General features: G+C 42.3%; 1 protein-coding gene across 1 annotated transcript in view; it reads right to left on the reverse strand.

Moving 5' to 3' along the window:
- The window catches only part of LOC122557361 (transmembrane channel-like protein 2-B), a 135987-nt gene that overhangs the window by 70485 nt on the left and 37600 nt on the right, over positions 1–27902 (reverse strand). The window contains exons 4-8 of the mRNA XM_087993972.1: positions 24680–24766; positions 19844–20315; positions 3987–4133; positions 3806–3896; positions 732–813 (exon numbers count right to left, since the gene is read on the reverse strand). Coding sequence (XP_087850098.1) covers positions 732–813; positions 3806–3896; positions 3987–4133; positions 19844–20315; positions 24680–24766 — 879 coding nt within the window. The remainder of the gene's footprint in view (positions 1–731; positions 814–3805; positions 3897–3986; positions 4134–19843; positions 20316–24679; positions 24767–27902) is intronic.

A 27902-nucleotide genomic window follows, 5' to 3' on the forward strand; every position in this document is an offset into this window, starting at 1 on the left:
TCGTTAAAATATTTATGAGCTGTTTGAGTATAAAAATCTGAGGGTCATATATCCAAAATATTAATAGAAGCATCTCTGTAAAATATTACCTCAGAGAATTGCTGACACAATGAGGAGAATTTGAATGAATTCTGGCAAAGTATACCACTCATTATGGGTCAGTCCCTAAAAAAAATGAATGAACCTTCAAGTTTGTTGCAGCATAAAGGAAGTTCTTGGAGAGAAGTATAAAATTGAACTGAGTTTATAGCTTAACTCATGTTGTTAGGGTGACTTGCTTTGTTTATTTCCATTATATAATAAAATTAGTTTTTATTTTAAAAAGAACATGAAATCTGTGTACTTCTGCCATAATTACGAGGTGTTTAGATTTCTCTTTAAATGTCAATGGTCTCTAGCAGGATCATAGCAATATTTCGCACTTCACTGTCCAGTATTTCCTTGAGAAGGTCACCAAATTTTGTATTCCAAGATAGCTGAAGCCAAAGGGAAGAAGCCAGAGTAAGCACTTAACGTCATGATGATTTCAGGTTTCACCTTGGTAGCCCATGGCATTGACTGTATGCACATGGAATTATCAAAATGGCATCCACCATGGCCTGCAGTGCGTACATATTCATGTGTAGCGGACACAACTTTGTGCCTAAGATAACATTGGTACCATTATAATTATAGACATTATGCTACTAAATGTTGCTGCTAATATATTCATTGTGCAGATACAAACTTACTCTCAATTTCTTTTATTTTCATCTCCCAAGGTATACATGAAGTCTTAAAATTCTCAAAGTCCCTTTTAAATTTGATCCATTTCTAAAATTAAAAAAATGCAAATTATTGTTGGCCTTCCATAGTCCTAAGAAATATAAATGTATACACTTTAGAATGTAAAGCATGCTTGCGCAGATGGAACCCAGAATGAAAAACTAATTAAAATTATTTGGTTCAAAACATTGTCCACAGTGTTCCTTTATGCCTTCCTCCTATCTTCATTGAACTATGGGTTTTGTAAAATAACACTGCATATAAGCTAAAAACAAATAATGTTTACATTTATCTTAGTTGAAACTTTATTGCTGGAACAGCACAGCAGGTCAGGCAGCATCCAGGGAACAGGAGATTCGACGTTTCGGGCACAGGCCCTTCTTCAGGAATGAGCAGAGAGTGTTCAGCAGGAGAAGATAAAAGGTAGGGAGGAGGGACTTGGAGGAGGGGCGTTGGAAATGTGATAGGTGGAAAGAGGTCAAGGTGAGGGTGATAGGTCGGAGTAGGATGGAGGCGGAGAGGTCAAGAAGAAGACTGCAGGTCAGGAAGGCGGTGCCGGGCTGGAGGGATTCGGCTGAGACAAGGTGGGGGGAGGGGGGATGAAGAAACTGGTAAAGTCCAAGTTCATCCCCTGTGATTGGAGGGTTCCCAGTCGGAAGATAAGACGCTCCTCCTCCGACCGTCGCGTTGTTGTGGTTTGGCGGTGGATGAGTCCAATGACCTGCATATCCTCGGTGGAGTGGGAGGGGGAGTTGAAATGCTGTGCTACAGGGTGGTTGGGTTGGTTCGTCCGGGTGGCCCAGAGGTGCTCTCTGAATCGCTCCGCAAGTAGGCGGCCTGTCTCCCCAATATAGAGGAGGCCACACCGGCTGCAGCGGATGCAGTAGATGATGTGGGTGGAGGTGCAGGTGAATCTGTGGCGGATATGGAAGTTTCCCTTGGGGCCTTGGAGAGAAGTGAGGGGGGAGGTGTGGGCGCAAGTGTTGCACCTCCTGCGGTTGCAAGGGAAGGTGCCGGGAGTGGAGGTTGGGTCGGTGGGGGGGGTGGATCTGACAAGGGAGTCGCGGAGGGAGTGGTCTCTACGGAAAGCTGATAGGGGAGGGGAGGGAAATATATCCTTGGTGCTGGGGTCTGTTTGGAGGTGGCGGAAGTGACGGCGGATGATGCGCTGTACATGGAGATTGGTGGGGTGGTAGGTGAGGACCAGTGGGGTTCTGTCCTGGTGGCGGTTGGAGGGGCGGGGCTCAAGGGCGGAGGAGCGGGAAGTGGAGGAGATGCAGTGGAGGGCACCGTCGACCACGTCGGGGGGGAAATTGCGGCCCTTGAAGAAGGAGGCCATCTGTGTTGTACGTATTTTGAACTGGTCCTCCTGGGAGCAGATGCGGCGGAGACGAAGGAATTGGGAGAATGGGATGGCGTTTTTACAGGGGGCAGGATGGGAGGAGATGTAGTCCAGGTAGCTGTGGGAGTCGGTTGGTTTGTAGTAGATGTCCGTGTTGATTCGGTCGCCTGAGATAGAAACAGAAAGGTCTAGGAAGGGGAGGGAGGAGTCCGAGACTGTCCAGGTGAATTTGAGGTCGGGGTGGAAGGTGTTAGTGTAGTGGATGAACTGTTCAACCTCCTCGTGGGAGCACGAGGTAGCGCCGATACAGTCATCAATGTAGCGAAGGAAAAGATGGGGGGTGGGGCCAGTGTAGTTGCGGAAGATGGATTGTTCCACATACCCTACGAAGAGGCAGGCATAGCTGGGGCCCATGCGGGTGCCCATGGCTACTCCTTTTGTTTGGAGAAAGTGGGAGGATTGGAAAGAAAAGTTGTTCAGGGTGAGGACCAGTTCGGTCAGTCGAAGGAGGGTGTCGGTGGAAGGGTACTGGGTGGTACGGCGGGAAAGGAAGAAGCGGAGTGCTTTGAGTCCTTCGTGATGGGGGATGGAGGTGTACAGGGACTGGATGTCCATGGTGAAGATGAGGCGTTGGGGACCGGGGAAGCGGAAATCCTAGAGGAGGTGGAGGGCGTGGGTGGTGTCACGAACGTAGGTGGGGAGTTCTTGGACTAATGGGGACAGGACCGTGTCGAGGTATGCCGAGATGAGTTCGGTTGGGCAGGAGCAGGCTGAGACGATGGGTCGTCCGGGGCAGTCAGGTTTGTGCCCGAAACATCGAATCTCCTGTTCCCTGGATGCTGCCTGACCTGCTGTGCTGTTCCAGCAATAAAGTTTCAACTTTGATCTCCAGCATCTGCAGACCTCACTTTCTCCTTACATTTATCTTAAACTTGTTATGGAATCAGAACTAATTAGGCATCCAATATATTCCATTAATTGCTTTGTTGTTTTAACATTTGTTGTTAGAATAGTAACGACAGCATATTAGTAAACTTTTGTTGTTCCAATGTGCTGTGCTACTTTGTGGTAAAATTTGAATTTGTGTCATTACGTGCATTCTGTACTTAGATCACATAAAACAAAAGGCTCAGCCCATCAGCCAAGCTAAGTTGCAGATTTCTGTGTAAAATGACCTCTGAAGCCCACTTGGTCATTTTTTTTTTATTTGTCGGAAGGAAATTTACCAAAAGCTGACAATAATTTATTTTATCATATTAGCAATTTCTTACCACAATGTCTACCATTTAAGACAACCACTTGACTTGTTCTATCTAGCTCCTAATTTACAAGTACTTTGAAGTGAGCTCTGAGTTATGAAAGGTTGTGGCGTCGGTTGATGGGACAGATTATTCTGTAGTCTTCATGAACTGAGATAACACTTGTCTAAGCTAAGCCAATGGCACCAGGTCATCCAATTCTGGTTGGCAGCTTCTTGCATTGTTGAGGGGAGTTCAATCCAGGTGTGGAACTGCAAGGAGCCTTGAAGAAGGTGGAAACACTGTTACAGTTATAAGATTCAACAACATCTATGACCGCTCTTTACAACCCATTGGTGGAAGGCACAAGCCAGATATGTTGCTGATTGGTATTAATGGGCACAGAGCACATAATAAAATATAAATATTGATTAAAATAAAAGGAATATCAGATACTAACCTTCATCATCATCACTTTGTAGGCATAAAACTTTCTACCTTTTCCCTTCCCAAGAGCACCTTCAAATTTCTCTACAAATGCCTGAGATTCCCTGATAAATGTAAGTTCAAACTGAATTAATAAGACAGCAGCTGAATGAATGATCATTTGCATGATTATGCAGAAACATTAAATCAGTTACTTTAATGTAGTAAGTTTCCTTTTCATACGCCAAGCTTTGGTCCTTATATTTGCTATTAGCTTCTTCTTTTCTTCCACCTCTTCCAAGACCTTGGCAAGTTCACCCTCTGACAAGGAATGCTCACTATCTGATGAACTTGATGAGGAGCTGCAACAAAACAGGAGAAAAGGTGTACCAGTTAGAAGCAACTCAAATTCTGGATGAAACTCAGGGTAATTATTCGGGGAGGTTTTCATTTTTACTGCCTGGTTAAGTAATACCCGTGGAGACTATAAGAAGGAAACTGGCATGGAAAATTGCATGTTTCTGACAGAATTACATTACCATTCATTTCTACAAGCCAGAAACCTATAAGATTTATCTCCACAAAATATTATTTTGTACAGTTAAGTTGAGTAACAAACAACAATGCAAAAGAAATCTGTATAAAACTGTGCAGAGATTGCAGCAAGGTCAGTCAGGTGACCTTATAGAATATGAGTTCCCTGATTGTGGCTATCGCTTTGGTCTAATCACGGAGCCCTGGCTGACGGTTATAAACAGAAGTGTCAGAGATTGTGTTCACACTGAGAGCTGGCTCTGAGGAAGCTGGACCAGTGTCAAGTACTATGCACATGTAAGTAAAGGTGGACTCGGTGATGGGATACCGCTCTCTGTGGAGCTATTTCACTGGCAACGAGAGAGAAAAATATACTCCTGAAGAAATTTGCTTGCAACATTTGTGTTTGAGTTTGGATAAACATTTCTGCCATCATGCTGTTATTTGGGAAGCTTGACTTGTTCAATTCCATTATCAAAGTCTGGGCTCAATATGTGGAAAGCGTGTGTTATTTTTTGCCAGGCGAATGATATTGGAGGAGATGAAAAACAAAGTGTAATTCCCCTGACGGCTTGTGGACTTATAGCTCTTTTGGTTATTAGGTGCCTAACATTTCCTGAAGCACCATATACCAAAACATTTCAAGAATTGATGGATTTAGTTACGGAATATTATAACACCAAGCCTCCTCTAATTCTCATATGCTTTCAATTTTACTCAGCAGTTCAAAAACCAGGGGGATCCGTGTTGCGATTTTTGGTGAGGTTAAGACAACTGGCAGAGGAATATGACTTTGGTTTAACCTTTAATGAGATGCTGTGTGACCGTTGGTATGTTCAATTAATGATATAACCATGTAAACGTGCCTACTAGCTGAAGCACAACTGGACTTCAAACAGGTACTACACTGGCTTTGTCACTGGAAATGTGGAAAGTGGAGCACATGATTTATAGGGTATGCTGATAGGTGTGGACACCATACCAGTAAAGCACAGTACAGGCCCTTCAGCCCTTGATGTTGTGCCGATCTTTTATCCTACTCTAAGATCAAACCTACACAACCTTCATTTTACTATCATCCATGTGCCTGTCCAGTAGTTGTTTAAATGTCCGTAATGTATTTGACTCTCCTACTACTACTGGCAGTGCATTCTATGCACCCACCACTCTCTGTCTAAAGAACCTACTTCTAACATCTCCTCTAAACCTTCCTCAAATCACCTTAAAATTATTCCCGCTTGAGATTGCCATTTCCACCCTGGGAAAAAAGTCTCTGGCTATTCACTCTATCAATGCCTCTTATCATCTTGTACATCGCTATCTAATCACCTCTCATCCTTCTTCACTCCAATGAGAAAAGCCCTCGCTCCATCATCCTTATTTCATAAGACATGCCCTCCAGTCCAGGCAACAACCTGGTAAATATCCTCTGCACTCTCTCTAAAGCTTCCACACCTTTCCTATAATGAGGTGACTAGAACTGAACACAATATTCCAAGTGTGGTCTAACCATGTCTCTATAGAACTGCAGCATAACCTCACAACTCTTAAACTCAATCGCTCTGCTAATCAATCTATCAACTTGGGTGACAACTTTGAGGAATCTATAGACATGGATAGCAAGATCCCTCTGTTCCTTCACCTGCTAAGAATCCTGCCTTTAATCCTGTATTCTGCATTCAAATTCAAATTCCAAAATGAATCAGTTCGCACTTTTCTAGGTTGAATTCCATCTGCCACTTATTAGCCCAGTTCTGCATCCTGTCAATGTCCCATTGCAACCTACAACAGCCCTCCACACTTTCCATCACTCCACCAACCTTTGTGTCATTGGCAAAATTACTAACCCACCATTCCACTTCCTCATCCAAGTTGTGAATTATTACAGAAAGTTCATACATAACCTGGGCTCCAGCCTGGCACCCTGACATCTGCTATTGAAAAAGGGTCAGCCTTAGAAATGGTCTCATAGCCTAGATATAGACCTTTAAGCAATGAAGAAGCAGCTATCATTGTCTAAAGTGTTGGCACATTATGATCCCAAGCGATCTAGTGTTGACATGCGATGTATCCCCATACATCACTCTAAGGTAGTGTTGGCTCATAGTTGTCCCAATACAGAGGAACCCCTAAAAGCCTATGCCTCTTGGACTTTGGTGATGCATAGTTAAAATAGGCCCAGATAGAGACAGTAGGTTTGTCAGTAATCTTTTGATATGAGAAAGTTCTACCAATACCTTTAGCACAAAAATTTGTAATAGTACCAGACGACAAATTCCTGCTAGGGCTGTTCAAAGAGGACAAGGCATTGCCACCCTTAGTTTCAGGTTGAATTCAGCTGTGCGCTCTAATTCTAAGTGCAAACCAAGTTGGAATACCTTCCAGGAGGCCAAGTGGCAAATGCAGATGCCTTGAGCCATCTCTCACTCGCAGATACCTCACTGATGGTGCCACCATTGGAAGAGACCATTCTGGTTTTAAACTTTCTGGACACATTTCCAGTCTCCACTGACAATATCAGACCGTGGGCACAAAAAGGTGTGAGGGAACAGAGGGATCTTACGGTCCATGTCCATAGATTCCTCAAACTTGCCACCCAAGTTGATAGTCCTGACAATATTAAAACAGCTGGCAGTGATGGGGGAAGCAAAATGTCTATTACAACCAGAATTGAAATCTTTCTGGACCCAGCGAGACCAGATCACCGTACATGACAGCATTTGATTATGGACAGCAAGAATGATCGTCCTGAGCAAAGGTTGACGCCAGATATTGGATGAACTCCACCAGAGTCATCCAGGGGTTTCCCAAATGAAGATATTGGCGAGAAGTTATGTCTGGCGGCCAGGATTGGATGCAGACTTAGCCTCATTGGTGAGGCAATGCCCAGAGTGCCAACAAGGACAAAGATTATGGCCAGCATCTCCCCCCACAATCATGGGAATGGCTAGGTAAACCCTGGACCCAGTTTCACATGGACTCTGCAGGTCCTTTCTTGGGCGGAACGTTCTTAGTCATTGTGATGCCCACTCAAAGGAGTTGGATGTTCATAGAGTTCATTTGTCAAAGTTAGGGGCAACGATAGAAAAGCTGCGAGTATCTTTTGCAAGGACTCACAGAGGTGTTGGCCACAGACACCAGGGAATACAAGTATTTCCTAAAATCAAATGGCATTTAAGCTCAGCTCCATACCCTCCATCATCTAATGGTCTGGTGGAAGGAGCAGTCCAAACTTTGAAGGCAGCCTTAAAGAAATAGCAGACAACTTCACTCAATGCCAAACTGAGCTGATTCCTATTTGATTATCATAACATAGCTCAAGCAACAACAGGGATAGCTCCGCAAAATTGCTAATGGGGAGCAGTCACAGCACCAGGTTAAATCTGATCTTCCCAGATCTGGAGAAAAGGGTGAAACGGTATGAGGAAAGCCAATGCAGGCACAAGACTCCGCTGAGCAAGAGAAACAGTTTACTTCAGGAGACAAAGTTTGATGTAGGAACCATGGGAATGGCCTGGTGTGGATAAGAGGCATGGTCAGCGTGCGGGAGAAAGTGAGGACTGCAGCACGGTCAGCGCGAGGTCAGGTCCCATGACATACGCAGATCTGAACAAACATGTGAACCACATGAAAGCTACAAACTCACAAAAGGGGCAGATGCAAAACATACCCAGCCCTCAGAACAGCCACAATGGCTGTCAGAACCATCCACCTAGTGTTAAAGAAACCTCGGAGTTGAAGATGGAGACAAACTAAGATGGATCTCACAGCATCGACAGCTTTACCACCTGAAGAAGAGATGAGTTTCTTCTGAGATGCTCCGGGGTAAGAGGAGAGCTTTAGTCTGATACACACTGCCTGTATCTGAGGCTGAGAGAGGAACTGGATCTGACCCAGAAGAAGCTACAAGAACAGGCCCACGTCCGTGAATTAGAGGGGGAGGGCTGTAGTGATTGTATTGAGGTCAGCCAGGTGGACCTCTAGAATATGAGTTCCCTGAATGGGGCTGTTAACCTGGTTCAATCAGGGAGCCTTAGCTTACAGGTATAAACAGGAGTATGCCCCTATAAGGCTTTTGCTTTTTACTGGTTCCCTGGCCACATGGTGTTTTTTTCTGGTGGTCGAAATATTGAATAAAATTATTTGCAGAATGGTGTCTTCACTATAGACATGTGGAGTCTGTTTAAGGAACAGTTGTTGCAAGTGATAAATAAATATGTCCCTCTGAGACAGGCAAGAAGTGGTAAGATAAAGGAACCTTGGATGACGAGAGCAGTGGAGTTTCTCGTCAAAAGGAAAAAGATAGCTTACATAAGGTGGAGGAAGCTAGGGTCAAGCTCAGCTCTACAGGATTACAGGCAGGCGAGGAAGGAGCTTAAAAATGGTCTGAGGAGAGCCAGGAGGGGGCACAAGAAAGGCTTGGCAGAACGGATTAGGGAGAACACAAAGGCATTTTACACTTATGTGAGGAATAAGAGAATGGTCAAAGAAAGAGTAGGGCTGATCAGGGATAGCATAGGGAATTTGTGTGTGGAGTCTGAGGAGGCAGGGGAAGCTCTAAATGAGTTTTTTGCTTCTGTCTTTACGAAAGAAACAAACTTTGTAGTGAATGAAACTTTGAAGAGCAGGTGTGCATGCTGAAATGGATAGAGACAGAGGAAGCTGATGTGCAGAAAATTTTGTCAAACATTAAGATTGACAAGTCTCCAGGCCTGGACCAGATTTGTCCTCGGCTGCTTTGGGAAACGAGAAATGCAATTGCTTCACCGCTTGCGAAGATCTTTTCATCCTCGCTCTCCACTGGAGTCGTACCTGAGGACTGGAGAGAGGCAAATGTAATTCCTCTCTTCAAGAAAGGAAATAGGGAAATCCCCGACAATTACAGACCAGTAAGTCTCACGTCTGTCGTCTGCAAGGTGTTAGAAAGGATTCTGAGGGATAGAATTAATGACCATCTGGAAGAGCATGGCTTGATTAAATGCAGTCAACACGGCTTTATGAGGGGCAGGTCATGCCTCACAAACTTTATAGAGTTCTTTGAGGATGTGACTAGAAAAATTGATGAGGGTCGAGCTGTGGATGTGTTGTATATGGACTTCAGCAAGGCATTTGATAAGGTTCCCCATGGTAGGCTCATTCAGAAGGTCAGGAGGAATGGGATCCAGGGGAACATAGCTGTCTGGATACAGAATTGGCTGGCCAACAGAAGATAGCGAGTGGTAGTAGAAGGAAAATATTCTGCCTGGAAGTCTGTGGTGAGTGGTGTTCCACAGGGCTCTGTCTTTGGGCCTCTATTGTTTGTAATTTTTATTAATGACTTGGATGAGGGGATTGAAGGCTGGGTCAGCAAGTTTGCAGATGATACAAAGGTTGGAGGTGTCATTGACAGTATAGAGGGCTGTTGTAGGCTGCAGCGGGACATTGACAGGATGCAGAAATGGGCTGAGAGGTGGCAGATGGAGTCAACCTGGATAAATGCGAGGTGATGCATTTTGGAAGGTCGAATTTGAAAGCTGAGTACAGAATTAAGGATAGGATTCTTGGCAGTGTGGAGGAACTGCTGTGAACTGCCAATACAACCCTAAAGCATAAAAGAGGCCAGATAAAATGCCTGGAAGTGATTTATCTTCTTTATGCTGCAGTAAACTAACTACTCGTGGCAAACAGAAACAGATGTTGCCAATCTTGCTGAATGCTGAAGCCAACCATTTTCTTCACTGGCTGCAGGCATGCTGTGAATCCACTTATACAAAAGAGTAGTGTAGAATTGCTTTTCTGACTCCAGCAACTCTCATCTTGCCAAAAAAGTCAATGCATTAACAAATAAAAATCAAACATTTTTTTTAAAAGCAGCCGTGTATGTCAGCCTTGGCTCAGTGATAGCACTGTCACTTTTGTTCAAACGTTGTGGGTTTAAGTCCCATTCCAAAAAACTGAATTCAAAATGATACTTCATAGGTCAAGGGATGGGATATACTGTCAGAAGAACAATCTGTCCATAAGGTATCAAACAGAAGCCCCCTTTTGCTCCCTTAGATGGATGCAAAAGTGTCCATGAATTTATTTGAAAAGAAGTTGTGTTTTCCAAATGTCATGCTCAATATTATTCCTCAACCAATATCATTTTAAAGTGGCTGTATTTCCATAGGGTTTTAGAGGGGCTTCCCATGTATAAATTGGCATCTATGCTTGTCTGTAATATAGTGAATGCATTTCACTCAAAGAGTGTGGTGCTGGAAAAGCACAGCCGGTCGTTCAGAATCCGAGGAGCAAGAGAGTTGACGTTTTGGGCAAAAGCACTTCATCAGATCTCCAGCACCTGCAGTCCTCACTTTCTCCTAGTGAATACATTTCATAACTACTTCATTGAGCATAAAGTGCTGTAGGATGTCCTAAGGTTATGAAAGGTGCTATATCCCAGCATTCCATTAGGAACAGCGTATCTCCTGCTTTTGCACGTGATCAGTAAGTTGAAGTTGTTAGTGTTACCACTTGCACCTACACCACACTATAATTGGACGTTAGAAGCAGAAGTGGCTTCACCTTTTCTGTCCCACTCTCCATTCCACTTGTCATCCTGTTTGTCATCTCTATTCTCCACCCCCTTTGCCACTCCTCTCACTGCCTCTCTCACCAATCTGCTCTCTGCTTCCCTTGGTGATTTGGTCTCGTGCTTCGGTGTGAACAATTTTCATCCCAACTCCTGCACCTAAATTTTGTAACTCCTATGCTAAAATAGGTAGATTAGTTGCCACAATGTCTTTAGCAGTGCAATTTAGAGACTGAACATTTCTGGTGTTCTACAAATTGTTATATGGCAGTGTTTTTGCAGGAATCACAAGCACTGCAATGACATGTGTGGTGAGTGCCCCACTCCCCATAGTTGGGTTGGGAGCGAATATGGTCATCAATGAACTCAATACCAAACTTTAATTAACCCACATATGTCCATTTTACTATTAACCATATCCCAACCTATCATTTCCCTACCACTGAGGTTAAACAGAACTTGTCTGTGATTGCTTCATCATGGGAAAAATGTGATAAGTGTGGAGGGAACATAACAAGGAGGATACACTTGCTGGATGATAACTACTATTATTGTTAGAGGAATTGAACATAAAAATAAGTATGTTTTGCTTCAGTTACACAGTGTTTTGGTGATGCCACATAGAGTCTTAGAGTCATACAGCTTGGAAACAGACCCTTCGGTCTCACTTGTCCATGCTAGACATAATCCCAAACTCAACTAGTCCCACCTGCCTGCTCCTGGCCCATATTCCTCCAAATCCTTCCAGTCATGTACTTATCCAAATGGTCTTTTAAACATTTTATTTGTACCCACATCCACCACTTCCTCAGGAAGTTCATTCCACATGAAAGCCACCTGCTGTGTAAAAAGGTTGCCCTTCATGCCTTTTTAAAATCTCTCTACTCTCACTTAAAAAAATGTGCCCTCTAGTCTTGAAATCCCCCATCAGTTTTGGTCTCCTTATGTAAAGAAGAATGCAAATATATGCAAGATCATTCAGAGAAGTTTTACAGGATTGGAACCTCGAATGCAAATGTTGCCTTATAAGGAAAGATTGGATAGACTAGTTTCTGCTCGGGTTTTGAAGAATACGGACATTGTGGAGTTTACAAGAGCCCGAAAGGTCTTGACAAGGTGGATGTGGAAAAATATTAATTCTTTTCAGTGGGTCCAGAACTAGGGGATGAGGGTTTTATTTTTCTCTCACACAATTTTACCACTTTGAACCCTTCTGTTTCAGAAGGCAGTGAGAATGGTGGGACCATGGGATATTTCTAAGGCAGATAATTCTTGTGAGGTAAGGGAAATACAGTTTATTGCGATAAATTGAAATGTGGAATTCAGAACACCACATTCCCTTACTGCTGATATGAGGAGACAGAGCTTTGTGCCATACTCATATTTAGTTTTTCTAATGACTGCCGTCAGTGATGCAATCCATATGTTATTAGAACATATCCAGTTTGATGGATAAGTCAAATGGTACTCTGAGGAACGCACATCCACTGAATAGGATCTGAAAAGTTATCAATTCCTGTGACCCTGGAGAAAGCTTGATCGATTAGTATCCATTCTTGACATTGAGCTTCATAAAATGCTTGGCACCTGGAGACTTGGAATTAAATTCTTTTACAGAAGGAATCCTGTGTGACTATTTTTTCATTGCAATACTCAGCCACATTAAATCTGAATGTATATTATTATGCTTTCAGCTGATGTCATTACGACCAAATCTGGCTTGATAGATCATATTTTCCTTAATTTACTGAGGTAGTCTTTCAGTGAAATGCAATGCTACAGATTTGTTTTTAATAATAAAACAAGTTTATTATGTCAAAGAAAACAAGCTGAAATAGAAAAATAAAGAAGATAAAACATGTTTACATACAACATAACTTGTCAGGTTTTGAAAAGCATTGTAAAAATATAATCCCATTTATCGCAACACCATTGCTTTCTTGTACTCAAATACCTGAGAAAGTTCACTCCTCTATCACATCAATAGATTTGACTTAACTTTTACATTCAATTCTCAGCCCTGAGAGTTTGGTAACCTCTTTGTTGATTAGTCACACAATTGAGCTTAAACTTTCTGAACTTTTAATTAACCTTTCAGAGTTCTAACCAAACACTTCTGGTTCAGAATTTTCAAGCTAATATCTTTATATTATGGTAACCTATTTCCTCACAGTTCTAAACTACACCTTTCTCTAGGAAAAACTATTTCATGCATTTAATTTCAGTCAGGATTCTGCGAATTGATAAACAGAATTTTCTAAGCAATGGGATTTCCTTATAAACAAAGACAAACCAATTCCTGATTCTTCTAAGCAGAAAGCAAGCGAACACTTCTCCATGCTTACTCTGAATACTTGTAAAGCTTTACCAATGCAAATAAATCCCCATTATCCCATTAAACTCCCTCATACACAAAGACCAAAACATACATCACTAGTTCAAATCCAAATATATATATGCACACCTTATATAATTTGCAATGGATAATACCAATGCATGGGAAATCAGATCCATTGTAAGCAGTTAGCCTTATCATATGTGGACGGTGTCACATTGTGTCAGTTTCCTGAACAAATCTTGTAAGATCTATGATGGGATTTTTTTTGTAATTGCAGCAGTGTCAATCATGGCACATAATGCATATTGTCAATTCCGTTTGGGGCATATCACTTGAATGGAGGTACAGATCAGCTTTTCTGAATGTATCTAGGTGGTGTACTATATCTGTACGTGTACTATCTGAATGGAATCCTTAAGCTGTCTAGAACTATGGAAATGTCTTTGTTCTTAGGTTGACTCTTTACATGGAGCATTGTATTGTCATCTGTGTTTCTTTGTGCAATTGAAATTCTTTCACATTTTAGCCCAATGCTGTCTTGCAGAGCATAGCTTGCTTGCATGCATCATAAGCTGTCTTGAGGTTTACTGACAACACTGACTATTTACACCATTATAAGATATCAGACTTACATATAGTCTGGGTTCGAGGCCTACTAGTGTTGCAGCTGCATTACATCATTGTAACACTATACATGGCTGTCTAACTGACTGACTTCATGCTACACTGAAGGTGAGGCAAAGAGCTTGCATGCATCATAATACACTGGGCATTCTTTGGGGGTAGAGGCTTGAGACAATCCACATCTCCACAAGATTTGGATGCTTAACTAAACCTGGTGATTGTTTTAATCATTGTTGCAGAGTCAAGCGCCTGTAAATGCTGCTGACCTGCCAAAATTACTTCGAATTTACTTCCTTCCCCAACCAAATGCCGATGGTATATCCTTTGGGTTTGTCTAAAACTGGATTTTGGAGGGACTTAATGGGTTCAGCAGCAATAATACTTTCTATAGTTCCACATACCTTTCAGCTGGGTCAGCTTTGGTGAAATCATATTTGTAACTTTGCAAAGTCTGTCGATGAATTGGTCACTAGTTTCATCAGATTTTTCTTGCTATTACATGAATTCAAGCATGTAAATCCTGAAGCTGTCTTGAGGTTTACTGACAACACTGACTATTTACACCGTTATAAGATATCAGACTTACATATAGTCTGGGTTCGAGGCCTACTAGTGTTGCAGCTGCATTACATTATTGTAACACCACACATGGCTGTCTAACTGACTGACTTCATGCTATACTGAAGGTGAGGCAAAGAGCTTTAAACTAGAAACCACATGTAGTGATGCTATCTGTCTTAAAGAAACATTGCTTTTCTGTGATCAATGCAATAATACAACACACATATTCTTATCTCCACTTTTATTCAGAGAGTGCTAGATTTGTTTGTCCTACTTTTTGATGGAATATACCCTGCCTGTGCTGGAAACATCCCATCATTGAAGGTAGCATATTGTTAAAATTTTACCCATCACCTTCAGTTATCCAACCCAGCTCCATTCTTGCTCCATGAGCATCAGGACTTCCCCTGGTAATTATTCTTTTTCTGAATTGTTTACTTTTCTTTTCAATCATCATCTTAAACTTTATGACAAAAGGATTACTGTTTCTGAATTGGTGCCCTACTGACTCGTGATCTAATTGGCCCAACTTATTGCCAAGCAAGTTTAACAGTGCCTCCTTTCCCACTGGAGTCGACACACTGTTGTGGAAAAAGAACACTATCTACCAATGTTTACTCCTCTGTGTCCTTTATATTACCATGATCATAGTCTACAAGCATAGAGTCATAGAGATTTGCAGCATGGAAACAGAAACTCATCCATGCTAACCAGATATCCTAACTTAATCTTGTCCCATTTACCAGCACCCGGCCCATATGCCTCTAAAAGCTTCCTATTCATATGCCCACCCAAATGCCTTTTAAATGCTGTAATTGTACCAGCCTCCACACTTCCTTTGGCAGCTCATTCCATACACGAATCACAATCTGCGTGATAAAATTGTCCCTTAGGTCCCTTTTATATCTTTCCCCTCTCACCCTAAACATATGCCCTCTAGTTCTGGACTTCCCGACCCCAGGGAAAAGACCTTGTTTATTTATCCTATCCATGCCCCTCATGATTTTATAAACTTCTATAATGTCACCCCTCAGCCTCTGACACTCCAGGGAAAACAGCTCCAGCCTCTTCAGCCTCTCCCCATAGCTCAAATCCTTCAACCCTGGCAACATCCTTGTAAATCTTTTCTGAACCCTTTCAAATTTCATAACATGCTTCCAATGGGAAGAAGATCAGAATTGCATGCAACATCCCAAAAGTGGCCTAACCAATGTCCTGTATAGCTGCAACATGACCTCCCAACTCCTATACTCAATGCTCTGACCAATAAAGGAAAGAACACCAAATGCCTTCTTCACTATCCTATCTACCTACAACTCTACTTTCAAGGACCTATGAACCTGCATTCCAAGATTTCTTTGTTCAGCAACACTCCCTAGGACCTTACCATTAAGAGTATAAGACTTGTCCTGATTTGCTTTTCCAAAATGCAGCACCTCATATTTATCTAAATTTAACTCCATCTGCCACTCCTCAGCCCATTGGCCCATCTGGTCCAGATCCCGTTGTAATCTGAGGTAACCTTCTTCGCTGTCCACTACACCCCCAACTTTGGTGTCATTTGCAAACTTACTAACTCTACCTCTTATGCTCGCATCCAAATCATTTATACAAATGACAAAAAGCAGTAGATCCAGCACCGATCCTTGTGGCACTCCACTGGTCACTGGCCTCTATTCTGAAAAACAACCGTCCACCACCACCCTCTGTCTTCTACCTTCAAGCCAGTCTGTATCCAAATGGCTAGTTCTCCCTGTATTCCATGAGGTCTAACCTCGCTAAGCAGGTTGTGGGCGGCACGGTGGCACAGTGGTTAGCACTGCTGCCTCACAGCGCCAGAGACCCGGGTTCAATTCCCGCCACAGGAGACTGACTGTGTGCACATTCTCCCCGTGTCTGCTTGAGTTTCCTCCGGGTGCTCCGGTTTCCTCCCACAGTCCAAAGATGTGCAGGCCAGTTGAATTGGCCATGCTAAATTGCCCATAGTGTTAGGTAAGGGGTAAATGTAGGGTATTGGTGCGTTGCGCTTCGGCGGGTCGGTGTGGACTTGTTGGGCCGAAGGGCCTGTTTCCACACTGTAAGTAATCTAAAAAAAAAGTCTCCCATGAGGAATCTTGTTGAATGCCTTACTGAAGTCCATAACACATTCCATCATGACCTTAAATTCATCTGGACCATCTCTGACACCTCCCTCCCCTTCCTGGACTTCTCATCTCCATTAATGACAACCGACTTGACACTGACATTTTTCACAAACCCACCGACTCCCACAGCTACCTAGATTACACCTCTTCCCACCCTACCTCCTGCAAAAATGCCATCCCATATTCGCGATTCCTCTGCCTCCACTGTATCTGCTCCCAGGAGGACCAATTCCACCACAGAACACACCAGATGACCTCCTTCTTTAGAGACCACAATTTCCCTTCCCACGTGGTTAAAGATGCCTTCAAACGCACCTTGTCCACATCTCGCACCTCCTCCCTCAAACCCCACCCCTCGAACCTTAACAAGGGCAGAAACCCCCTGGTGCTCACCTTCCACTCTACCAACCTTCGCATAAACCACATCATCTGACATTTCCGCCACCTCCAAACGGACCCTACCTCCAGGGATATATTTCCCTCCCCAACCATTTCCGCTTTCCGCAAAGACTACCTGGTCAGGTCCACGCTCCCCCTACAACCCACCCTCCCTTCCTGGCACCCTCCCCTGCCACCGCAGGAATTGCAAATCCTGCGCCCACATCTCCTCCCTCACCTCCAACCAAGGCCCCAAAGGAGCCTTCCATATCCATCAAAGTTTTACCTGCACATCCACCAATATCATTTATTGTATCCGTTGCACCCGATGCGGTCTCCTCTACATTGGGGAGACTGGACACCTCCTAGCAGAGCGCTTTAAGGAACATCTCCGGGCCACCCGCACCAATCAACCACACCGCCCTGTGACCCAACATTTCAACTCCCCCTCCCATTCTGCCAAGGACATGCAGGTCCTGGGCCTCCTTCACTGCCGCTCCCTCACCACCCAACGCCTGGAGGAAGAACGCCTCATCTTCTGCCTCAGAACACTTCAACCCCAGGGCATCAATGTAGATTTCACCAGTTTCCTCATTTCCCCTTCCCCCACCCCCAGCTCCAACCTTCCAGCTCAGCACCGTCCCCATGACCTGTCCTACCTGCCTACCTTCCTTTCCACCTATCCACTCCACCCTCCTCTCTGACCTATCACCTTCATCCCCACTCCCATTCACCCGTTGTACTCTTTGTTACCTTCCCCCATCTTCCTCTCTGACCTATCACCTCCATCCCCACCCCCATTCACCTATTGTACTCTATGCTACTTTCTCCCCACCCCCCTCTCATTTATCTCTCCACTCTGCAGGCACCCTGCCTCTATTCCTGATGAAGGGCTTTTGCCTGAAACGTCGATTCTCCTGTTCCTCGGATGCTGCCTGACCTGCTGTGTTTTTCCAGCACCACTCTAATCTAGACTCTGGTTTCCAGTTTCTGCAGTCCTTGTTTTTACCTCCATATAGATCATGTCTACCACTCTGCCCTCATCAATCCTCTTTGTTACTTCTTCAAAAAATTCAATCAAATTTGTGAGACGTGACTTCTCACGCAAAAGCCACGCTGACTATGCCTAATCTGTCCTAGTCTTTCAAATCCATGTAATCCTATCCCTCAGGATTGTCTCCTACATCAATAAATAAACTATCCGATTATGACACTTTCATAGTTTACTAGTTCTTTGTAATTTTCTTGCAGATTTGTTCCTCTTAATTCCTCTCCATTAGTTGCAGGCCTATAGACTACACTGAACAGTGCGATTGCACATTTTTGTTCCTTAGGTCAAGCCAAATTACCATATCGATTTTACCCATGAATCCTCTGCACCATTGTCTTTCACCAGCATTGCAGTGCTGTCCCTAATCAGTACTGTCACTGATACATCCTCCTCTTCCATTTGGTATCTTTCCTGAATACCTTGCTTTCAGAAACATTTAGCTCCCAGTCCTCCTCTTTCTTTAACTACATCTCTGTTACTATCACAGCATGATAACACTGCATGCCAATCTGCACCAATACATCACCAATCCTATGTACTATACTCTAGTCATTCTGGAATTCCTGTCTGGAATTCTCTCCTGATTCCCATACATACGTGCAAACATTTTTCCATTCCTTTGAAATACTGAATATCCCATTGTTCAGCGATTTAAATACATTTTTTCTACTCATACCACATCAAATAGTTCCACTCTGGTGGTCTATCATGATTCAAAAATGTTTTGAAATATTGCCCAATTCACCCAAACAATGTTTGCTACAAACATGAAAGTTTAATTTCATTGATTTAAACGTACACACCATATGCTAGACATCTGTAATAAAAATAGAAAATAATGGAAACTTGCAGTACTTCAGAAGCATTTGCAACGAGAAAATAGTCTCATAACCCTAAATCAGATTTCAAAGTGTTAACATAAAATTACACCCAAAACTTTCAGTTATTGACAGACGTTAATTCTACTTCAAACATTCTCTATTTTTATTTAATATGCTTTAAATTTTTATTCCTTTCTTTCAGTACTGTGATAAGTAAAGTCTAGTTGCAGACCACAATGGGGCATGTAGACGTATGGGACAGAGTCAGAATCATAGAATCCTCAAAGGGTGGAAGCAGATCATTCAACCCATCGAGTCTACACTGACTCCCCGAACAGCCTTCCACCCAGACCCACCCCCATTCCATCCCATGCTAATCCACATATCCCTGGACACTATGGGAAATTTAGTATGGCCAATCCATTTAACCCACATACCTTTGGAATGTGGGAGGACACCGGAGTACCTGGAGGGAATCCATGTTTTCCATGAGGACAATGCGCAAACGCCACATAGTTGACCGAATGTTGAATTGAACCTGGGTCCTTCTTGCTGTGAGCTAGCTACTGAGCCACCCTACCGTATCAGAGGATATATTTTTTGTCATCTCTGATCTTGAAAATCTCCTTGCTTTGTTTACTGATGAACTCTTTATAATCATATTTGATTAGAAAACTGAGCTGGTTAGCTCAACCTTTCTCCTCGCCTAAAACATGGAGGACCTCAGTTTAAACCATCACTAATCGCCTTGGTCTTGAATGAGAGAGCAGTCTTATTGCCTGGTAAGGCTATGGCAACCATACCATTATCTAAAAGTGCAATGTATTACATTTCTAGGTTTATACACTTTTGATTAAAGGCTCATTCATTATTTGATGGAACATTTCAAAATAGCAATGGTTTTCCATTTGTATAGACAAGAAAACCATACATAGCCTTATGTCTTAACAAATACATTATATGCAGCTGGCATTTATTTTGTTTTACATTCACGTGATTCTTTTTGCGCTATTATAATATCTATTGTAATTCATGTGTAATGTTCATGCACAGTAAAGAGAAACCAAATACCTGGAGGATTTGCCCTTCTTCTTGTTTTTCCCTTTGTCTTTTTCACCCTTTCTATTGCCTTTATTGTTTGCTTGTTTCACCTTTTTATTATCTTCATCTTTCTGCTTTTTGTTAGCATTATTCCTATTATTTCTATTATTGTTATGCACTGGGTGCTTCCTTGTTTTCTTATTTTCTCCTTCTAATTCACTGTCATCATCACTTTCCTCTCCTTTACTATTCTTCTTGTTTCTTCCTTTCGTCCTTGCATTTTTAGCTGTATCTCTGCTTTCTTCTTCTTCACTCTCACCACTTTTATCATTCCTGTTGTTCTTTCTTATCCCATTCTGAGCTGGAGGTCTCCTCCTGTTATTTCTTCCTTTGGGTTTGGTATCTTTTTCCGAATTATCCTCATCCTCTTCAGATGTTTTAGATGGTTTTCTAGTGTTTTGTTTCTTTCTAACCTTCGCTGGCTGCTTTATGTCTTCTTCCTCTGCATTGACAGAAAAGTTACAGAAAATAAAACAGAAATATTTCCATTTCAATTCCTGCCAACGACTGAAATGACAGAACAGGAGGAAAGGATTAAGTTTGATTCCCACCCCTGTGTTTCTGTAACTGATCTCAATCAAGGTAGCGGGATAGATAGAGCATAGAAACAGACCCTTCAGTCCAACTAGTCCACACTGACCATGTTCCCAAACGAAACTAGTCCCACCTGCCTGCATTTGGCCCATATTCCTCCCTACCTTTCCTATTCATGTATTTATCCAAATGCCATTTAAATGTTGTACCTGTACCTGCATCCATCACTCCCTCTGGCAATTCATTCCACACACTAACCACTCTCTGTGTAAAAGAAAATTTGCCCCTCATTCTCTGTTTAAATCTTTCTCCTTCCACCTTAAAAATGTGCTCCCTAGTTTTGAATACCACCACCTTAAACAATGTAATTGACCTCAATTCTGCGAAATTGTGAGTGAAAAATTAATCAAAGCTCCTTCTTCTGTTTGCAATCTAAGTTTACCAGCTGGAGCTTGTGACCCCATGTAGATGTGAGGTGAGGACAAGAACAGGTTTCTGTCTTGTCTGGTCCAGTGTTAGGGTTCTAGGCTTACTGAAAGTGTAAAGTTCCTTGGCAGGATGCTGAAACAGAAGCCAACTTCAGTATGAGTTGACACTTTCAGAAATGGGGGAGACTATAAAAGGGGAGTATAAATGGTCACAAAGGATCAAAACTACAAGGGTACCGTAAAGATGAATACAATTTCAACATTTAAAAGACATTTGGACAGTTACATGGATAGGAAAGATTTAGCAGGACATGGGCCAAATGCAGGCAAATGGGACTCGTTCTGTTTCGGGAACTTGGTCAGCATGGGTGAGTTCAGCCAAAGGGCCTGTTTCCGTGTTTTATGACTCTATGACTCTAATGGCGGTTACTGGAGATCTGAAAGAAGCAAAAACAGAAATTGTTGGAGAAACGCTGCAGGTCTGGCAGCATCTATGAAGATAAATCAGCATTAATGTGTCAAATCCAGTGACTCTTCTTCAGAACTGATAACCAGGAAAAGGTGATATTTATGTTGATAATAGGTGGGTGTGGGAGTAGGAGAGAGGATAGAGCGAATAGATGGACAGGGAGCTTGCAGAGAGAGAGAGACAAAGAGAGAGAGAGAAAAAAAAAACCCAGGCAATGCATTCCACCCAAACTACTATTGTGTGAAGAAACATTTTCTCACATCACACCTGCTACTTTTGCAAATCACTTGAAACCATGCTTTCTCATTCTCAATCCTTGGGAGTAGGAACAGTTTCTCCTTATCTGCTCTGTTCAGACATTCCCTTTTTTGAAACCTTCTATCAGATCTCTTCAAGGCTTCTTCACTCCAAGGAGAACAGTCCCAGCTTCTGCAGTTTATTGTTACAATTGAAATTTCTCATCCCAGGAACCATACTTGTAAATCTCCTCTAGCTTTTCTCCAATGCATTAACATCCTTCCTACAGTGTGTCACCCAGAACTGTACTCAATAATCCACATGAAGTCTAACAAATGGCTTGTCAATCTCAGCATAACCTCCTTACTCTTGTATTCTATGCCCCTAATAAAAAAAAGTATGTTTTACTAACTGTCCTCTCCAACCATTCTGCACCTTCAATGACCTGTGCACATGTGCATCCAAGTCCAAATTGAGACAGTTCAGAGAAGATTAATTCAATTAATTCCAAAACTAAAAGGTGTGTCTTATGAGGAGAAATTGAGCAAATCAGACCTATATGGTCTAGAGATTATGGGAAATGAGAGGAGATCTGATTGATGTATGTAAGTTGCAAAAAAGGGTTGACAAAATAGATGTAAAGCAGATGTTGCCCCTTATGGGGCTAGTTAGAACAAGAGGTCATAGTTTTAGGCTAGGGATGACAGATCGAGAGATAAAGAGGAATCCTTTCTCTCAAAGGGACATGCTTGTGTGGAGTTTACTCCTTCAAAGTGCAGTGGATACTGGGACGCTGAATAAATTTAAGGAGGAGATAGATTTTTAATTAAGATTGGGTTAAAGATTTATGGGCAGTGAGCAGGGGAGTGGAACTGAGGCCAAGGCGAGATCAGCCATCAGCATACTGAATAAAGAAACAGGTTTGAGGGACAGAATTGCCTAATTCCATACTTAGTTCTTATGTTCTCTGCTCCTGCATCACCTTTAGAATTGTTCCCCTTTTATGTTTAGTCCACATTCTTCCTAACAAAATGCATCACCTTTTACATTTCTGCATTGAACATCAAGTGTCTGCCCACTCCACCAATTTATCTATGTCCATTTGAAATTCTATAATAGTCCTCCCCACAGTTTATAATGCTTCCAAGTTTTATATCATCTGCAAACTTTGAAATGGTCCCCAGCACACCAAGATCTAGATGTATAACAGGACAAGCATGTTCCAAACACCAACGTACAAACAGAAAGTAGTGGAGGAGCTCAGCAGGTCTGGCAGCATCAGGGGAGAGAAAACAGAGTTAATGTTTCAAGTCCACTGATCCTTCATGTGGAACTGAAAGCAGCTGGAAAATGATGATATTGAATTTGATGATGGGGGGAGATTTGGCAGCACTGAGGGGGAGCTGATGAAGGAATGAGTCAGATAGGTGAAGGTGAGGCCTAGAGAGAGAAAATAAATTAGGAAGCAGAAAAAGGCATTGCTGATAGTAATCCATGAGAAAAGTAAATTTTGAATGGTGTTAAGGAGAATTGTAAACAGCTGAAGTGGGGTTGGCTATGGTGGAAGCAACTTATGCAGAATAGGATATGGGGATTGGTGTGGGAGGAGTCTGGGGATGGGTAACCAACAGGGAGGAATGTGTTCATGCTCAGCAATTCTTTAAATATCTATCCAAATTCCAAGCCATGAAGAACTCCACTACAAACTTTCCTCCAATCTAAAAATATCTATCCTCCATTACTCTGCTTCCTATCACTCAGCCAATTTTGTATCTGCACTTCCTTTGTCCATTCTATTCCATGCACTGTAGCATTTCTTATTAGTCTGTTGTGTGTATCAAATGCCTTTTGAAAGTTCATATACATTAACCTTATCAATCCTTACTTCATATCTTGAACACCCATGATTAGAAATCCATGCCAAATCTTCCTAATCAACCCCCTTTTTCCATGTGACTACTATTTCTATTCTGTATAATTGTTTCCAAAAGCTTCCCCAACTCTGAAATTAAATTGATTGCTCAGTAATTTCTAGACAATTCCTTATACCCTTTCTTGAACAGGATCGTAATATCTGCAATTTTTCAATCCTCTGGTACCATCTCTGAGTCTAGGAAATTATGGTCAGTGCATTTGCAATGCCCAGTCTCACTTTCTTCTAGCAGACTTTGGGATTCCTATTTACGTCCAACATGACAGACTTTCTCATAATCCCATTTTGCTTCTCTCATATGCAAACTTGCTCCTCTACATTCATCCCACTAGTTATTGTTCTATAGTTTACACTGAACAACGTAATGGCACCCTTTTTACATTTTAGTTCTAGCTAAATTGTTTCTGTCCTTGAACTGTCTATGACATCCTCTCTGTACACTTACATGCATGCAAACAACCCATTCCATTACTTTCTCCCTTACACTGCACCAGTGTCTGCAAGTACTTAGTATAGAATGGTAACAGTTCTCCAATTTTCTCTCTCAGTTCCCACACTTCTGCCAAGTTTCTCCCAACAGCATTAGCAAAATGTCCCACAAGGAACTCAGTCTCAGCTCTGTTTAGGTGAATTATGTTTGAGTAGTTCAGGTCCCATCTTCCATAAAGCCCATCCCAGTGTGCCAGGAACCTAAAACCCTCCCTCCTGCAACATCTTTCCAGCCACACATTCATTTGCCTTATCCTTCCATTTCTGTACTTACTTACATGTGGCATTGGTAATAATCTGTTACATTTGTGATCATACTTTCTACCTAGCTCTGTTAACAGTGATTGCAGGACAACATCCCCATCCTACCTCAGTCACTGGTACTAATGTAGATCACAATCTTGTTCACCTTCCCCAAAATGAATGTCCTGCTGTCTCTTTGTAGCCTCTTTGACTCTAGCACAAGTGAAGCAACACACCATCCTAGAATCATGTTTGGTGACTGGCTTGAAGCCACAGCCATCCAACTAAGGAGGAAAAAGCATAAACACTGAGCCAAGGCTGGTATCTTATTACATTAGACCAGCAAAATTCACTGTTTCAATGCTTGACTTAGAATGTTACTGTTAAATACAACAAATGACAAGATTAGCTTTTATATGGCCTAATATTGATAAGCCTCTGACAATTTTTAAAATGAATTCTCTTTATCTTACCATCATCATCATCATCGTCATCATCAACATCATCATCTTCTTCTTCTTCTGTCTCAGTCATTTCATCAGCATCTATCTGAATTCCAACTGCAGGAGAAAATTTGACATTACTCTGTGATGATTACTTGATTTATCACTTTGATCATTATGCAAAATAATAAAGTAACTAGGATATTGCTTTATTCTTAATAAATTTCCACTATTTTGCAACCGTATAAGGAGCTAAGGAAGACATAACTGAACTTTTAAAAACACAAGTCTGGAAAGTATATTTCTTTGTGACACCTTGCAACTGCAGAAAGTATAGAAATTCTGGAATGTCTTTCAGAACACAAATCGTGTTTTGTGCTGGAATGGCTCCATGGTTATAAGAAGCTTGTAGTTTTTGATAGCATTAGTTTTATTCAAATAGAAAATGTTAAGGATAGGCAGAGGTGGAGAAAGGTAAGAGATAAGTGTGATGTGACTCCTTACCTTCCCAGAATTTGTGTTACTTTGTAACCTCTGTACAGCACCATTCTGATATGCCAAGAAAGGTGAGTAGAGCACAGGACTATGGATGCTGCAACTCTCAATACCTTTCAGAGATGAGCTCATTAATCCTATATACAAATTTGACAATCTAGTTGCTTGTGCCTTATTGTACCAGGTATTTTTCAATTTGTGATGCTGTTGAAATTTTGTGTATTTCCTTAGATGATGCGCAGACATTCCTTTTGGTGTATGACTTTGGCACCCCAGAATATTCAGCCATTGTCTGGTCATGACATATTAGAGGCCTACAGATGTACAGCATGGAAACCTCTCAGTCCAACTTGTCCATGCTGACCAGATATCCTAACTTCATCTAGTTCCATTTGCCCAGCATTTGGCTCATAATTGAGATCTTGAGCATTGCACTGGTTTGACTCCAGATTAAGGATGGCAAGGAAGTAGGCCAGTAGCATCAAAGACAAGGGTCACTTTTAGAATCAGTGTGGAAGCAGGCCATTCAGCCCATCAGGTCCTCATCAACCCTCTGAAGAGCAACCCACCCAAATCTACCTCCCCACCTATCCCTGCATCCCGACACTTCCTTGTATATTCCACCCAGCCTGCACATCCATGGATATTATGGGCAATTTAGCACAGCCTCTTAACCTTTCCTGTGTATTTTTGGACTGTGGGAGGAAACCAAAGCACCCAGAGAAAACCTACACTGACATAGGGAGAATGTGCAAACTCCACATAGACAGATGGCCGATGATGTAATCAACCCAGGACCCTGGGTTCCCTGACTAACCACTCAGCCATGTCACTCCATAAGTCAGAACAAGGGGCACCGTATGTAAATTTGAAACCATTTCAGTTAACCTGTCAAGGTGCAGAGGTAATACAGCATCTTTACACTATAAATGGTGGCATGCAAATAAAAGGAAAGTCCCTCAAGCATGTTGGTAGCATTCCTCCTATAAGGAGGATGTTGTGAAACCTGAAAGGGTTCACAAAAGATTTACAAGGGTGTTGCTCGGATTCATGGGTTTGAGCTATAGGGAGAAGCTGAATAGGCTGGGGCTGTTTTCCCTGGAGTATCAGAGGTTGAGGGGTGACTTATAGAAGTTTATAAAATCATGAGGGGCATGGATAGGGTAAATAGACAAGGTCATTTTCCCAGGGTAGGGGAGTCTAAAACTAGACAGCATAGGTTTAAGATGAGAGGGAAAGGTTTAAAAGGGACCTAAGGGGCAACCTTTTCACGCAAAGGTTGGTGAGTGTATGGGGTAAACTGCCAGAGGAAGTGGTGGAGGCTGTTATAATTACAATGTAGGGGTAAATGTAGGGAAATGGGTCTGCGTGGGTTGCTCTTCAGAGGTTCGGTGTGGGCTTGTTGGGCTGAAGGGCCTGTTTCCTCACTGTAAGTAATCTAATCTAATCTAATCTAATCTAAACAATTACAACATTTAAAAGGCATCTGTTTGGCTATATGAATAGGAAGGGTTTAGAGGCATACGGGCCAAATGCTGGCAAATGGGTCAAGATGGGATGCTCTTTGGAGGGTTGGTGTGGACTCAGTGGGCGAAAGGACCTGCTTCCACACTATGGGGATTCAATGAATTTCTATGAAATGATAATGCTGACAATTCTCCTCATAACGTTTAGAACTAAATGAAGTTGAAGTAGCGATTTTCTAATCAACTTGCACAGAGATGTTATGACACACCTTGGAAGTAGGTGGAACTTGACTTTAAGCCTCCTGCTCCAGAGGTAAGGACACTACCATTGCAACAAAAGTGCCTCCTGGAAGTCATTAACTGCATTCCATTGATTTCTAATCCATGGAAATTGTTGCGTATTAAGTATGATATAGCTATGTTATATGCTATTGCTGCCATCAGAACAAAAGGGTGGCTGCTCCTTGTGTTAAACATGGGAAATAGTTGCATATAACATCTCAGAAAGCAAAATGTTCCCAGTCTGAATGACCTGGCCTGGCTCGGTGATGCTGCTCACCTCAAAGAGAGCTGCTTATAAAAATGTAGCCATCTCCTTTCCTGACATCAACATGCATCTGGGTATTTCCAGATGTTCAGCAACAGTGGTTTAATCAAGTAAGGTAAGTAACCAATCATATCGAAGAATTCTCCCTGACAATAAATACAAGCATAGAAATAAAAGCACTGAGTGCTGGAGAATGTGAACAGGTTTGGAAGCATCTATGGAGAGAGAAACAGAATGAATATTCTAAGACCGATGTGAGTGTTCTTTAAAGGAGCCGTGATATTATTCCAAGTCAGGAGGATATGTGACATGAAGGGAAACTTGCAGATACCGATGTTCCCACACATCTGCTGCCCTCGTCCTTTTAGACAATAGAGTTCCATTTGGAATATGCTGTTGAAACAGCATTATTGAATTATCCTTTAGCGAGTTCACACTGCTGTCAATGTGCATTGTCGATGATGAGTGCCAAATAAGTGGCCTGCTTTGTCCTGGATGTTGTCAGTGATGTGGAGAGTCTGCCATCATACTCTTGTCTTGTACATTGTAGATGGTAGCCATGGATTGGGAAGACAGGATATGAGTTAATTGCTGTAAAAGTTCCTAGCCTCTGACTTGCTTTTATAGCCAGGTCAGGCTGTTCTAGTTTAATTTATGGTAAATGGTAACCCCCAGGATGATAACAGTTGGAGATTCAGCAATGGTAATGCCATTAAGCATCAATTCTCTCTTGTTGGAGATGGCT

This window comes from Chiloscyllium plagiosum, unplaced genomic scaffold, assembly GCF_037043375.1.
Source record: "Chiloscyllium plagiosum isolate Xiang-an unplaced genomic scaffold, Cpla_swu_hap1 HiC_scaffold_2, whole genome shotgun sequence".
NCBI classification, from domain to species: Eukaryota; Metazoa; Chordata; class Chondrichthyes; order Orectolobiformes; family Hemiscylliidae; genus Chiloscyllium; species Chiloscyllium plagiosum.